A 15,183-nucleotide genomic window follows, 5' to 3' on the forward strand; every position below is an offset into this window, starting at 1 on the left:
TTTGTCAATAAATAATAAAGGAAAACATGCAATAAAACATATATACAAATAATATCTGAGCATGAAATTAAAAGAAAATGTTGGTAGGTACATAAACTTGAAAACACAAAGCAAGAAAGACAACCCACAAAACAGAAGAAAAGGAAACCCTGAAATGAATCCTGAGCACAGCTGCCTCAAAAATCTCTGCCACCCCACATTCACTTTTGCCACAACAGCACAGGAGAGGGACTTCCCCCACACCCCAACAGCAGCCCTGGGAAAAACCAGCTCTCCATCCCAAGGGAAGAGCCATCTCCTGCTTATGCTTTGACAAGCACAACAAAAGTGTTCAGGAGAACAGTGTTCAGGAGCAAGCAGAAAACAAAACTGAAAATAGACACGGGGAAATTCTGCGTGGATCATGGTGATGATGAAAGGAAAGCTACAGCACCAAATAAATACACAGACCCAGCATTACCCCAAGCATAATGCACCACCACCACTCACCAGCCTCCTCTCCACCAAACAGCACCCACAGAACCACCATGGCTGCACCTGGAGCTCCACACATCTGCCTGCACCACGGTGCCCACATGCTCCTGCTCTTCTTCACACCTCTTGCCATTGCAACCATGTGCCACCACCTGCAGCCCCGTGAGGACACCTTCCTCTGGGACAGCCTCCAGCTTCTCCGGGCCATGGCTCCCAGCCCCCCACACCCGTGCCACCAATACCAGACGCCCCTCTTCCCCCAAGACCTCCCCCCGACCAAACACCCACGCCACGCTGCTGCTGCCGCTCTCAGCATCCTCCAGCACCTCTTCACCATTCTCAGCAGCACCAGAACCCCACGACACTGGGATGCCCAAGCACAGCATGGACTCCTTAACCACCTTGAACATTACATCTACCATCTGGAGAAATGCATGGAATCCAACAGGACAGCCTCCATAAGGCACAGACCCCTTAAGCTGCTGCTCAGCATCAACAGAAACTTCACAAGTATCCAGAAGTTCCTCCGCACCCACCACTACAGCGCCTGCGCCTGGGACCACGTCCGCCTCCAGGCAATCATCTGCTTCCAACACCTGGACACACTCATACAGCAGATGAAGAACAAAGCCACTCCTCTGGACCTCCAACAAACCAACCCACACCAAACCCCTGTCCCCAGTCAGCGCTGGCAGCCACAGATCGACCAGAAGCTGCAGGACCCAGGGCGGGGGTTGATCAGCACTGCTCCCACCTCTTCCAGCCAGGAGACAGCTCCCACAGGGAATCTGGCATGACTGTGGTGAGGCCAGGACCAGGCTGTGGTACATCCCATGCCTGTGGCACATCCCATGGCTCACACCTGGCTGGAAAGGAAGGAGGAGGAAACTGCTGTGTGCTGCAAACTTATGGACAGCTGCAACCTCCCCTGATGGTGGGGAAGATCTCCATGAACACTGGTGACTCCTGAACTTTACTTACTAATTTATTTCCTGTAGCATGCTATTTATTGATTTATTTATCTATTTATCTATCAGAGAACTCTGTGTATTTATTTTTTTTTTATGTATTTATTAATTTGTACATCCACTGGCTGGAAATAATACTTTTTGGAAAAAAAAAAAGTGTCTTAAGCCTACATGGAATCTCCTATGCTCCAGCTTGTGCTCCTTACTCCTTGTCCTAGGTTTGGACATCACTGAGAAGAGCCCAGCTCCATCCTCCTGACACCTTCCCCTTACATATTTATAAACATTAATGAGGTTACCCCTCAGTCTCCTCTTCTCCAAGCTGAAGAGACCCAGCTTTCTCAGCCTTTCCTCATAAGGGAGGCTTAATCCCTCCCTTAATCATTATGACTCTCTGATGGATTTTTTCAAGCTGTTTCCTGTCCTTGAACTGAGAAGCCCTGGACACAATATTCCAGATGCAGCCTCACCAAAGTATCATCTCCTGCTGATCATCACCAGGGCAGCATCTCCTGCCGATTCTGGGCCCTTGGAGCACACACTTGTCAGGGTGACAAGATGTCTACCCTGTGTGCTCCTCCTTCCAAGGAGGAAGGCTGTTCCTTCCAAGACATGAAAGCCACCTCCAAATCACTACCCCTTCCCACACAACCATTCAGCAATACTTCAGCTCTGCTTGGGACCAGGCAGAGTGGCATGGACAAGGTGTACCTCAAAGAAGCAATGAGGGAACCCACCAAGACCTGTGGAGACTTGGAGCAGCACCCCAGGGCTACCAACTCCACTGAAGAAACAACAAAAATCCACAAAAAATCTCACAGGAGATATCCAGGACTGGTCATCATTCTCCTACAACTACCACATCTGTGGTGCACATCACACACCTGTGGGCATAGGTACCTGGCTCACTACATACAGCACATCCACCTAGGCCTTTTTCATGCTAACACAACCTTGGCAAACATAAAGGCAGTCAGGGACAACTGGGTGCTGCCAACCAGCCATCACACTTCAACACCACTGTCTCCCTGACAGGACAATGGACCATAAAGCAGCCAAAGGCACTCATTCAGTGGCACTGGGCTGTCACATCTTCCCTCTGCGTGGGACCCTGCCACTGCTTCTCTCAATTGAGCTCAGAGGAGCTCTTCAAAGCCCCTGAATACCAGCGGGGCTTTGTGTGGCACCAGTCCTGGCAGGGGTGAGCGAAGCCTGGTGGGAGAGCCCACCCTTTTTCAAGCCTCAGCTTGGGATATTTTTGTTTGGCTGTTTTTTTTAAATTTTTTTCAGCTGTGTACCGAGGTGCTCCCTCCTGCTGCTTCCCCCCTCCTGCCTGCATACCCCCTTCTTCCCCACCTCCCCATAATGCAACGTGTGCTGCAGGCAGGAATGAGCTGCATGGGGCACCTCCTTCCACATATGGTATGAAGGTGGCAGGCACCTACCCCTGTGCACAGTGGGGGAGAAGAGGTGGCAGAGAGCCACACCAGAGGGAGGAGAAGCAGCAGGATGCAGCACAGGGTGGCAGAAGAGGCAACCTAGTGGTGTGTGGGGCTGCTGAACCCATCTCACACACCATCTCTCTGCCCACTGGCAGCCAGCTGTGGTGAAGTGTCACTGGAGACTCAGCACTGGTGAAGTGTCAAGGAAGCCATCAGTGGCAGCCACTTTGCAGTGGTCTAGACAAAATATATATATATATATGTGTGTGTGTGTATATATATATATATATATATATATATAATTTTTTTTTTGTCCTAGACAAAATATATATATCCCCAAACCCACTACTCAACATGGTCCAAACCAACCAGCAGAGACCAGCTCAGCATTCCCCATAAAGTAAAGTGCCCATGCACAAACAACATCAGCTGCTCCTTTGGTCTCCAATCACCACCTGAAGACACTTGCCCTGTCTGCTTTGCCCTCCCCAGATAAGCCCAAGCAAGACAAAGTTCAGCAGCTCTGCCCTCCTCACCAGACAAAAAGGTGGTTCTCCACGTCCAGTAATACCACCACATCCCTGCAAGGATATTACACACTGCAAATACAAACCCACATTTCCCTTTGAGGTGTAGAACAAGAGAACAAATGAAAACAAAGTACCAAGGTGAAAGAACGCCAAGGATCATCTGATCCAACCTTTCTTGGCAAAAGGACCACCTGAACAAGATGGCCCAGCACCCTGTCCAACAGAGTCTTTAACATGTCCAATGTTGGGAAATCTTCCATTTTCCTAGGGAGATTATTCCAGTGGCCAAGTTTTTTTTTACATTGTGAAAAATTTTCCTTTTCCATCCAATTGGAATCTCCCCAGAAGCAAACTGTACCCATTACCCCTCATCTTTTCCATGTGACTCCCTGTAAAAATGGAGCCTCCATCTTCTTTGTAGACACCCTTCAAGTACTATAACACAGTGATAAGGTCTCTGTTAAGCCTTCCCTTCACAAGGCTGAACAAATCCAGTTCTCTCAGCCTTTCCTCATATGGCAGGCTTCCCAGTGCCTTGGTCACCTTCATAGTGTTTCTCTTCAACCTCCAGAGTCCACATCTCTTTTGTATTATCAGGGACCAGAACTGAACGCTGTATTTCAGGTTTCCTTGTTGAACTTACTAAGGTTCTTCTTGGCAAACTCTTACAGCCTCTGTCCAGATCTTCCTGCAGAGTGGCTCTCCCTTCCAAAGTGTCCACTTCCCCACTTGCTTTGGTATCACCTGCAAACTTGTCACGGAATGCTTGGTCCCATCATACAGATTATTTAACAGCATTGGGCCCAATACCTATCCCTAGGAAACCCCACTAGTTAAAAGCTGCCAGTTTGAAAAAGAGCTATTTACCATCACCCCCTGGGTGAGGCCTGTCAGCCAGCTCCTCACTCAACACAGACAATTTGTCTAGACTATAATGCATCAGCTTCTCTAGCAAGAGGCTGTGTGGAACTGTATCAGTCTTGAAAAAATCCAAATATATGATGCCCACTGCTTGCCCCACAACAACCAAGCAGGTTACTTTATTGTAGAAGGCAACCAGGTTCATCAACAATGATTCAGCATTGGTGGATCTGTGCTGGCTTTTCCAAATCACGTGCTTCATTTGATTTGCAACAGCCACCAGGATTCATTCCATAACATTCCTAGAGAGAGAAATACAACTGACTGGCCTTCTGGCCAATTTTACTGGATCCTCCTTTGAGCCTTTCTTTTAGTGACATAAACATTTTTCCAGAATTCTGGGACATTTCCCACTAACTCTCAAAGATTATGAAGAGTGACCTCACAATCACATCAGCCAGCTCTCTTAATACACTTAGTGGTTAGTGTTTGGGTCCATCTGTTTGTAGGGGTCAAGCACATTTAATAGTTCTCTTACCAAATCTTCCTCCACTGATGGTATTGTCTGTGTTCTCATTTGACCTGGATTTTTGTTCCTAGCAGTACTACTAAAGAAAGATGTGAAGAAAGTTCTGAGAACCTCTGCCCTTACAGTGTTGTTGGTTACTAATTCACCTCTCCTATTCAACAGAGAGCCAGTTTTTTCCTTCTGTTTCTGCTTGTTTTTTCCATACCTGGAGAAGCCTTTCTTGCAGTTTTTGACATTTCTGGCCAACTACAACTTGTGTAGAGCTTTTGCTTGTCTAGCTGCACCTCTGCACACCCTGCCAACACCCTTGTAGTTCTCAACAGGTATTCTTCTGCCTTTCCATCTCTCCTATACTTACTTTTTGGTTCTGAGCAGACTCAGCAGCTCACAGTTAAGCCAAGGGTGGGGTCTCTTGTTTCACCTTCTTACTCTAACTTTAAAGGGGATGAGCAGCATTTGTGCTTCTAGAAGAGCTCTTTTGAAAAACTCCAAGCACTTACAACTCCTTTATCATCCATGAAAGCTTTCCATTGAATCCCTCCCAACTGAGCTCTGAGGGAGATGAAGTTTGCTCTTCTAAAATCTAAAACTTTTGTCTTCAGTGTGCTCAGCATGATCTCAAACTCCACAACACTGAGATCACTGCAGTCAAGGCAGTGACTAAGCAAGATATTACAGAGGAGTTTTTCTTGGTTTGTGAGTAGCAAGTCCAGCAGTGCACCATCCCTGGTTGGCATATTTCACATTTCTATGTGAGGAGACCTCTATTCATCCCAGACTGCAATACATGAGCTGCTGTACTTTCTTCCAAACAGCTGTGTGGGTACCTAAAGTCACCCACTAGAAGTAGGTTTGCTGACCAAAAGCTTGCTTAAGTGGCTGACATATTTCTTTGTTGACCTTATTGTCTTGGTTTGGGGGTTAGCAGCAGATGCCTACTGCCCCTCCAGACATCCTCTATCATCTTCACCTAGAGGCATTTCATATGGTGCCCGCACTCACTGAAGATGACTTCTATACCTTCAAGGTTCTCCTTAACATAAAGTGCAATTCTACTGCCTTTTCCTGACTGCCTAACAAAACAGCCTACAGCCATCCGTAACAATCCTTCAGTCACGTGAGTTGTCCTGCCATGTTTTGGTTATTCCTACGATACTGAAATTTTTGGAATAGGTGCGGAGCTCCAGTTCCTCCTGTTGCCTCCCCCAGGACACACACTGTGTGTATTACTCTTCCAGTTCACACCTTGGGAGGCAGCTGAGGATTGTTTGCCACTACTCTGGTTGGCCTGATTTTTTCTCTCCAGTTAGTTACAGTGGTGTAACCACTGCCACTTTGGACCCAGCCCCCCCATTTTCTTTAGTTAAAGCATTTTTAATGTATTCATTTACATATCAGGATGGTGAGGCGACTTCCACATTGTACCATGGTCTTCCTGATGTTCCTTCACACCAGGAAACACTGTATGAGGACAAGCAAAAGGGACCCAGGTGGCTCTGTCTTGTCTAAAGTGACTGCAAAAAAGCAAACACTCCTCAAACAAAAAAAGAGAGGAAGATACCAAAGGGCACAGGTTGGAATACAGGAAACTAAAACATAAAAAAATGAAGTTCTATTATCTTTTCAATTAAGGTGATAAAAAACCTTCAGAGAGGTCACGAAAGCTGCAGAATATCCATGCCTAGACACCTACCCAAAAGCATCACAAGGCAAGTCCACCAAGAACCTCCTCTGACACCACCTACTCTCAGCACCACTTGGATGCTTTTCAGTAAAATATACCACTGAAAAAGACTTAAACACCACTGAAAACGAATGTTTAAAACAAAAACCATGCATGCACAACCAGTACCTAAACAAAACCAAAATAAAAGAGAGAAACTGAGATTTCCAGAAGTAGAAGAACGTTGAAAAAACACAAGCATTTACACCAAATGCTTTACAATATTTTCCAGGGAAAAATTAACTTTTTTGTCCATAACATTCTCCTCAGTGCAGCACAAGAGCACAGACAGTGGTCATGAAGACCTCCCTAACTGCTAGAAAGAGGCAAAACCAGTAATAAATAAACATAAAAATATCCCCTTCCTTATTCAGTACGATAAAGCTATTAGAAGAACTCTAATTCTTAATTGTAAAGACTTCCATATTGAGAAAAAATGGGCAGAATATAGAAGCTAAAAATTAAATCTTAAGGGTTATAACCAAGAAGCACCTATTCATAAGACACTTCAACTTAGGAATCTCCAAAGGTTGCCAAAAAAACCATAGTGTAAAAAAATCTCAAACTATAAAAAGAAATCATGTATTCATATGAGAAGATGACAAATACACTGAAAGTAAAAAAAGCCACAACCAATGTGAGACCATGACATAACGAAAAGAGTCATGGTAAGGAAGGGAAACACAAAGACAGAAAACCACAATAAAAAATTGTCAGGGAGAGAAGAGAAACCACAAAAAAAAAAAAAATCCCAGTCAGTATCACCAGAAAGCTCTACTCAGCAAACTAGGACTTACACATCCCCTAATGAATGACTATATTATAATCTTGAAAAAAGCACCTACCAAACCCCCACCCAACAAAGCACCCCCACTGCCCTCCCCACGCACGCGGACCCCACCAACTCACTTCCGCAAGACCACCACAGCCACCAGACAGAAATGAAACCACAAATGGAAACTCGACGGCAACAGAAAGCGAGCAAGGGAAAGACGCCGCAACACATAAAGCCGCGCACCCGGCAGCACCCAAAGCACAGCGCCCACCAACACCGACACCACGTCCTCAGCAGCCTCCTCTCCACCAAACAGCACCCACAGAACCACCATGGCTGCGCCCGCAACACCACACGCCCCCCTGCGCCACGGCGTCTCCCTCCTCCTGCTCCTCCTCCTCCTCCTCACGCCTCTCGCCACCGCCACCGCCTGCCTCCTCCTGCCTCCTCCTGGACACGACACCTTCCTCTGGGACAGCATCCAGAGCCTCCAGGCCATGGCTCCCAGCCCGCCACACCCGTGCCAACAACACCAGACGCCCCTCTTCCCCCAAGACCTCCTCCACACCAAACACCCACGCCACGCTGCTGCTGCCGCCCTCAGCATCCTCCAACACCTCTTTGCCATCCTCAGCAGCGACACCACCCCACCACACTGGGACCACCAGGAACGACACCGCCTCCTCAACAACCTCCATCACCACAGCGAACTGCTCCAGCACTGCCTGGCACACAACGCCACCCTCTCCCAAGGACAAGGGCCCCGCAACCTCCTGCTCAACATCAACAGATACTTCACGCGCATCCAGCGCTTCCTCCACGCACGCAACCACAGCGCCTGCGCCTGGGACCACCTCCGCCTCCAAGCTCAGGCTTCTTTCCAACACCTCCACAACCTCACACGCACCATGCACAACCACAACACCCACCCACAACCGCCCACACGGCTCCACACAACCCCACCACCATCGCTCCGCCGCCCCCACATCCCTGCATCCCCTCACCCCTGACAACACACCCCCCAAAACAACGGCCCTGCACCCTCAGCCTACACTGACTGCTCCTCTATTTATACAACTGCCTCTATTTATTTGCACAAGGACTCCTGCATATTTATTCACCTATTTATTTGACACAAAATAAACACCTCTTCCAAAAAATGTTGCCAGCGCCTCTTCTCTCACATCAACACCAACCAGCCCTTTGAGTCACCACAGGGGATCCCACTTCCACTCAGCACCTACTCCAAGCCCACCTCCACACGGGGCTCATCTAACAGCCTCTCCACGCTCACCTCTTGGACACCTCCCCTACATCCCGCAACCTCTCTGGAAAACATCAGTCAAACATGAGCCTCCAACTCAGAGGACACACTCAGATGAGACAAGGGGAAGATGGTGTTTTTTTTTTACCGTGAGGTTGGGGGAACACTGCAACAACTTGCCCAGAGAGGGGATCAATGCCCCAGTCCTGGAAAAATAGTCAAGGTCTCCTTGGAAAGCGCTCTGAGAAAACTCAGCTGCTTGAAGGTGGCCCTGCTCATCGCTGGGGGTCTTGCACTAGGTAACCCTGAAAGATTCCTCCCTGCCCAAACCCCTCCCCAGCATTCCGACAAGGAGAGCCACCGCAGAGATCACCCACACTAAGCACAGGTCCACTGCTCTTCCCACTTCACCCACTGCTCACCACAACATTCTCCTTGTCCTGCTTCACAACAACTTGCAGCACCAACTACCCACTCGCTGCACTAGGAACTGGCAGGACGGGGGCACTCACAGAGCTTTGGACAGCGGAGAACAGAGACAGTGACCAGTGGTGTTCCTGGGGTCACCACTGGCACAGCTGCTGTTTCATCTCCTTCTGCCGACATGGACAGTGGGATTCAGTGCACCCTCAGACACTTTGCCAACACCACTCAGCTGTGTGGTCTGCATCGGGTGCCGGGGCATGTGAAGCCAGCCACGGGGCCCAAGCCAGCCTCGTGCACATCAATCCCGGGCACAGGGACAGGCCTGAGGACAAGGACCTGGGGCAGGGGGTGGGTTGCTTGCAAACAAGACCAACATGAGCCGGCAATCTGTACTTGCAGACCACAAAGACAACAGCAGCAAAAAAAGCACCTGGCCAACAGGGCCAGGGGGGGGGTTCTGAACCCCTGCCCTGCTCTGATCTGATCTGCTCTGCTGAGACCCCACCTACAACGATGCCTCCAGTTCTCGAGCTCCCAACACTAGAACCACACGGGAGCTCTTGGACTGAGTCGAGGGCCACGAAAATCCATCAGAGGGCTGGAGCATATCTCCAATGGAGACAGGCCAAGAGAGTTGGGGTTGTTCAGCCTGGAAAAGAGAAGGATTGAGCGCACCTTCTCGCAGTCTTCCACTACCTACCGGCACCTACAAAAAGCCTGGAGAAGGAGCTTGTCTGGCATGAAGCTTCTTCCTTGGGAGAGTGCTGAGAAATTGTCACAGGTTGCCCAGGCAAGTGCTGGCTGCTCCATCGCTCAAAGTGTCCAAGGCCAGGTCACACGGGGATTGGAGAAGCCCAAACGAGAGGAAGGTGCCCCCGCACGCGGCAGCCCGCTTGAAATGAGATCTCCCCCAACGTCCCTTCCAACACAAACCATTCCAGGATTCTATCAAATGCTCTGTGGCAACATGGGCAAGGTCCAACCACAGACCTCCAACACCCCCTCACCTCCTTCACAGACAGCACCTTGGCACCCCAAATCATTGCACACGTGACAGCACCACAAGCACACCACCCACCAACACAACCTTGCCCGACGACAACGTGCCGCTCAGTCCACAACCAACACCCACACCCATCTCCCCTGCTCCAAAAGCTCTAAGAAAACACCTCGCAGACCCTCTCACGCACCCACAACCTGATCCTGGCGACTGCAAGGGACATTCTGCCCTCAGCCAATGACACCTCCACCTCCTCCAACTCACACAACAACTCTACAACTACACGCCCTGGACCTCAGCTCCTCCACCACCAAACAACTCTACAGGCCTGTCAGCCTGACCTCAGCGCCTGGCAGCGTTATGGAGCAGATCATCCTGGGGGCAATCACACGGCTCCTACAGCATGGACAGGGGATCAGACCCAGCCAGCACAGGGCTAGGAAGGGCAGGTCCTGTCTGACCAACCTCATCTCCTTTTATCATCAGGTGACTGCCTGGGGGATGACGGGAAGGCTGTGGATGGAGTCTACCTGGACTTCAGCAAAGCCCTTGACACTGTCTCCCATAGCATTCTCCTGGAAAAGCTGTCAGCCCAGGGCTCAGACAGGAGCACTCTGTGCTGGGTTAGGAACTGCTGGAGGCCCCCAGAGAGTGGTGCTGAACGGTGCGGATCCAATTGGCGGCCGCTCGCCAGTGGTGTCCCCCAGGTGATCAGTGCTGGGCCCGGTTCTGTTTAATATCTTCACTGATGATTTAGAGGAGGAGATTGAATCCACCATTACTAAATCTGGACATGACACTAACTTGTGGGGGAGCGTGGATCAGCTGGAAGGCAGGAGGGCTCTGCAGAGGGACCTGGACAGACTGGAGAGTTGGGCTGATTCCAACGGGATGAGCTTCAACAAGGCCAAGTGCCGGGTCCTGCACTTTGGACACAACAACCCCATGGGGAGCTCCAGGCTGGGCACAGAGTGGTTGGAGAGCAGCCAGGCAGAGAGGGACCTGGGAGTCTGGATTGACACGAAGCTGAACACACTGAACAGCAGTGTGCCCAGCTGGCCAAGAAGGCCAATGGCATCCTGGCCTCTATCAGGAACAGGGTGGCCAGCAGGTCCAGGGAAGGGATTCTTCCCCTGTACTCAGCCCTACTAAGGCCACCCCTTGAGTCCTGTGTCCAGTTCTGGGCCCCTCCGTTCAGAAAGGAGATTGAGGTGCTGGAGCAGGTCCAGAGAAGAGCAAGGAGGCTGTGAAGGGATCCAGCACAAGTCCAGTGAGGAAGGGCTGAGGGAGCTGGGGGTGTTCAGTCTGGAGAAGAGGAGGCTCAGGGGAGACCTCATCACTCTCTACAACTCCCTGCAAGGAGGTTGCAGCTACGGGGCAGTCCGTCTCTTCTCCCGGGCATCCGTCAGTAGACAAGAGGACATGGGCTTAAGCTCTGCCACGGGAGGTTTAGGTTAGATAGTAGAAATAAATTCCTTACAGACAGGGTGAACAGGCACTGGAATGGGATGCCCTGGGAGGTGGTGGACTCTCCAGCCCTGAAGGTTTTGAAGAAGGGACTGAATGTCGCACTCAGTGCCATGCTCTGGTAAACACAACAACAATAGATCAAGGCACGTTGGACTTGATGGGCTCTGAGGTCCTTTCCAACCCAGAAGATCCTGTGACTCACAGACCCCTCCTCTAGGGGCACAGCAGCTCACGCTATCCCAAACACAACACCCTTTCCTCACAGGCCACTGCTGCTTCTGTGCTCTCCAGCCACCTTCAGGCCAGGAGGCACACAAGACACACCAAGACCACTCCTACAGGGGCTCACGCACGGCAACACACACAGGGACTCAATGCAGAGGCAGCAGAAGCAGAAGGAGGACAACGACTTGGAAGACTCTTCCCTTCTTCTCTTCCTCAAGCCTTTCTTCCTGACTTTCTCTCCCAGGCTCAGCACCACAGCTCCACCCAACAACGCACCCAGTACCCCAGTGCCCACACCCACAGCCACCTCCTCACACAACGCCAACACCCGCGGGGTCTCGCTCCAGCAGGGGCCTCCCCACGCTCAACCAAGTGACATCACTGCATTTCCCCGCTGAACAACACAAAACCAAAAGGAAGACCAGCTCAAGTGGGTACACACCAGAACCAACCCCAAGTGAAAGGAAAACGGACCACAACACACACCACACTACCGCAGGTGGAAAAGACACTCGGGCAGGAAGGAAGGGAAACCTCAGCTGCAGAAAAGAGGCACCACAGCTGCTCCTGCGGCCACCAGGGAAACCCAAGCACACTTCCCTGGCACAGCTGCCCAAAGCCCTCTTGACACACCGATACACACAGCCTCCCCCACCCCACTACCAACAAAGCACCCCCACTGCCCTCCCCACGCACGCGGACCCCACCAACTCACTTCCCCAAGACCACCACAGCCACCAGACAGAAATGAAACCACAAATGGAAACTCGACGGCAACAGAAAGCGAGCAAGGGAAAGACGCCGCAACACATAAAGCCGCGCACCCAGCAGCACCCAAAGCACAGCGCCCACCAACACCGACACCACGTCCTCAGCAGCCTCCTCTCCACCAAACAGCACCCACAGAACCACCATGGCTGCGCCCGCAACACCACACGCCCCCCTGCGCCACGGCATCTCCCTCCTCCTGCTCCTCCTCCTCCTCACGCCTCTCGCCACCGCCTGCCTCCTCCTGCCTCCTCCTGGACACGACACCTTCCTCTGGGACAGCATCCAGAGCCTCCAGGCCATGGCTCCCAGCCCGCCACACCCGTGCCAACAACACCAGACGCCCCTCTTCCCCCAAGACCTCCTCCACACCAAACACCCACGCCACGCTGCTGCTGCCGCCCTCAGCATCCTCCAACACCTCTTTGCCATCCTCAGCAGCGACACCACCCCACCACACTGGGACCACCAGGAACGACACCGCCTCCTCAACAACCTCCATCACCACAGCGAACTGCTCCAGCACTGCCTGGCACACAACGCCACCCTCTCCCAAGGACAAGGGCCCCGCAACCTCCTGCTCAACATCAACAGATACTTCACGCGCATCCAGCGCTTCCTCCACGCACGCAACCACAGCGCCTGCGCCTGGGACCACCTCCGCCTCCAAGCTCAGGCTTCTTTCCAACACCTCCACAACCTCACACGCACCATGCACAACCACAACACCCACCCACAACCGCCCACACGGCTCCACACAACCCCACCACCATCGCTCCGCCGCCCCCACATCCCTGCATCCCCTCACCCCTGACAACACACCCCCCAAAACAACGGCCCTGCACCCTCAGCCTACACTGACTGCTCCTCTATTTATACAACTGCCTCTATTTATTTGCACAAGGACTCCTGCATATTTATTCACCTATTTATTTGACACAAAATAAACACCTCTTCCAAAAAATGTTGCCAGCGCCTCTTCTCTCACATCAACACCAACCAGCCCTTTGAGTCACCACAGGGGATCCCACTTCCACTCAGCACCTACTCCAAGCCCACCTCCACACGGGGCTCATCTAACAGCCTCTCCACGCTCACCTCTTGGACACCTCCCCAACATCCCGCAACCTCTCTGGAAAACATCAGTCAAACATGAGCCTCCAACTCAGAGGACACACTCAGATGAGACAAGGGGAAGATGTTTTTTTTTTTTTTACCGTGCGTTGGGGGAACACTGCAACAGCTTGCCCAGAGAGGGGATCAATGCCCCAGTCCTGGAAAAATAGTCAAGGTCACTTTGGAAAGCGCTCTGAGAAAACTCAGCTGCTTGAAGGTGGCCCTGCTCATCGCTGGGGGTCTTGCACTAGGTAACCCTGAAAGATTCCTCCCTGCCCAAACCCCTCCCCAGCATTCCGACAAGGAGAGCCACCACAGAAATCACCCACACTAAGCACAGGTCCACCGCTCTTCCCACTTCACCCACTGCTCACCACAACATTCTCCTTGTCCTGCTTCACAACAACCTGCAGCACCAACTACCCACTCGCTGCACTAGGAACTGGCAGGACGGGGGCACTCACAGAGCTGTGGACAGCGGAGAACAGAGACAGTGACCAGTGGTGTTCCTGGGGGTCACCACTGGCACAGCTGCTGTTTCATCTCCTTCTGCCGACATGGACAGTGGGATTCAGTGCACCCTCAGACACTTTGCCAACACCACTCAGCTGCGTGGTCTGCATCGGGTGCCGGGGCAGGTGAAGCCAGCCACGGGGCCCAAGCCAACCTCGTGCACATCAATCCCGAGCACAGGGACAGGCCTGAGGACAAGGACCTGGGGCAGGGGGTGGGTTGCTTGCAAACAAGACCAACATGAGCCGGCAATCTGTACTTGCAGACCACAAAGACAACAGCAGCAAAAAAAGCACCTGGCCAACAGGGCCAGGGGGGGGGTTCTGAACCCCTGCCCTGCTCTGATCTGATCTGCTCTGCTGAGACCCCACCTACAACGATGCCTCCAGTTCTCGAGCTCTCAACACGAGAACCACACGGGAGCTCTTGGACTGAGTCGAGGGCCATGAAAATCCATCAGAGGGCTGGAGCATATCTCCAATGGAGACAGGCCAAGAGAGTTGGGGTTGTTCAGCCTGGAAAAGAGAAGGATTGAGCGCACCTTCTCGCAGCCTTCCACTACCTACCGGCACCTACAAAAAGCCTGGAGAAGGAGCTTGTCTGGCATGAAGCTTCTTCCTTGGGAGAGTGCTGAGAAATTGTCACAGGTTGCCCAGGCAAGTGCTGGCTGCTCCATCGCTCAAAGTGTCCAAGGCCAGGTCACACGGGGATTGGAGAAGCCCAAACGAGAGGAAGGTGCCCCCGCACGCGGCAGCCCGCTTAAAACGAGATCTCCCCCTTCCAACGTCCCTTCCAACACAAACCATTCCAGGATTCTATCAAATGCTCTGTGGCAACATGGGCACGGTCCAACCACAGACCTCCAACACCCCTTCACCTCCTTCACAGACAGCACCTTGGCACCCCAAATCATTGCACACGTGACAAGCACACCACCCACCAACACAACCTTGCCCGACGACAACGTGCCGCTCAGTCCTCAACCAACACCCACACCCATCTCCCCTGCTCCAAAAGCTCTAAGAAAACACCTCGCAGACCCTCTCACGCACCCACAACCTGATCCTGGCGACTGCAAGGGACATTCTGCCCTCAGCCA

General features: G+C 51.7%; 4 protein-coding genes across 22 annotated transcripts in view; 3 read left to right on the plus strand and 1 right to left on the minus strand.

Annotated features, from left to right (window-relative positions):
- UBAP2 (ubiquitin associated protein 2) overlaps positions 1 to 15,183 on the minus strand; it is a 108,841-nt gene that overhangs the window by 14,710 nt on the left and 78,948 nt on the right. The gene's annotated exons all lie outside the window — the stretch shown is intronic.
- On the plus strand, positions 528 to 1,371 carry LOC139789628 (interferon-like). The gene has a single exon (XM_071730565.1). It carries the CDS (start codon positions 528 to 530, stop codon positions 1,269 to 1,271), a length of 744 nt encoding a protein of 247 aa, XP_071586666.1. The 3' UTR covers positions 1,272 to 1,371.
- LOC139789721 (interferon-like) lies at positions 7,469 to 8,312 on the plus strand. The gene has a single exon (XM_071730726.1). The coding sequence runs from the start codon at positions 7,635 to 7,637 to the stop codon at positions 8,310 to 8,312; it is 678 nt and encodes a 225-aa protein (XP_071586827.1). The 5' UTR covers positions 7,469 to 7,634.
- LOC139789722 (interferon-like) lies at positions 12,333 to 13,269 on the plus strand. The gene has a single exon (XM_071730727.1). It carries the CDS (start codon positions 12,601 to 12,603, stop codon positions 13,267 to 13,269), a length of 669 nt encoding a protein of 222 aa, XP_071586828.1. The 5' UTR covers positions 12,333 to 12,600.

This window comes from Heliangelus exortis, chromosome Z, assembly GCF_036169615.1.
Source record: "Heliangelus exortis chromosome Z, bHelExo1.hap1, whole genome shotgun sequence".
NCBI classification, from domain to species: Eukaryota; Metazoa; Chordata; class Aves; order Apodiformes; family Trochilidae; genus Heliangelus; species Heliangelus exortis.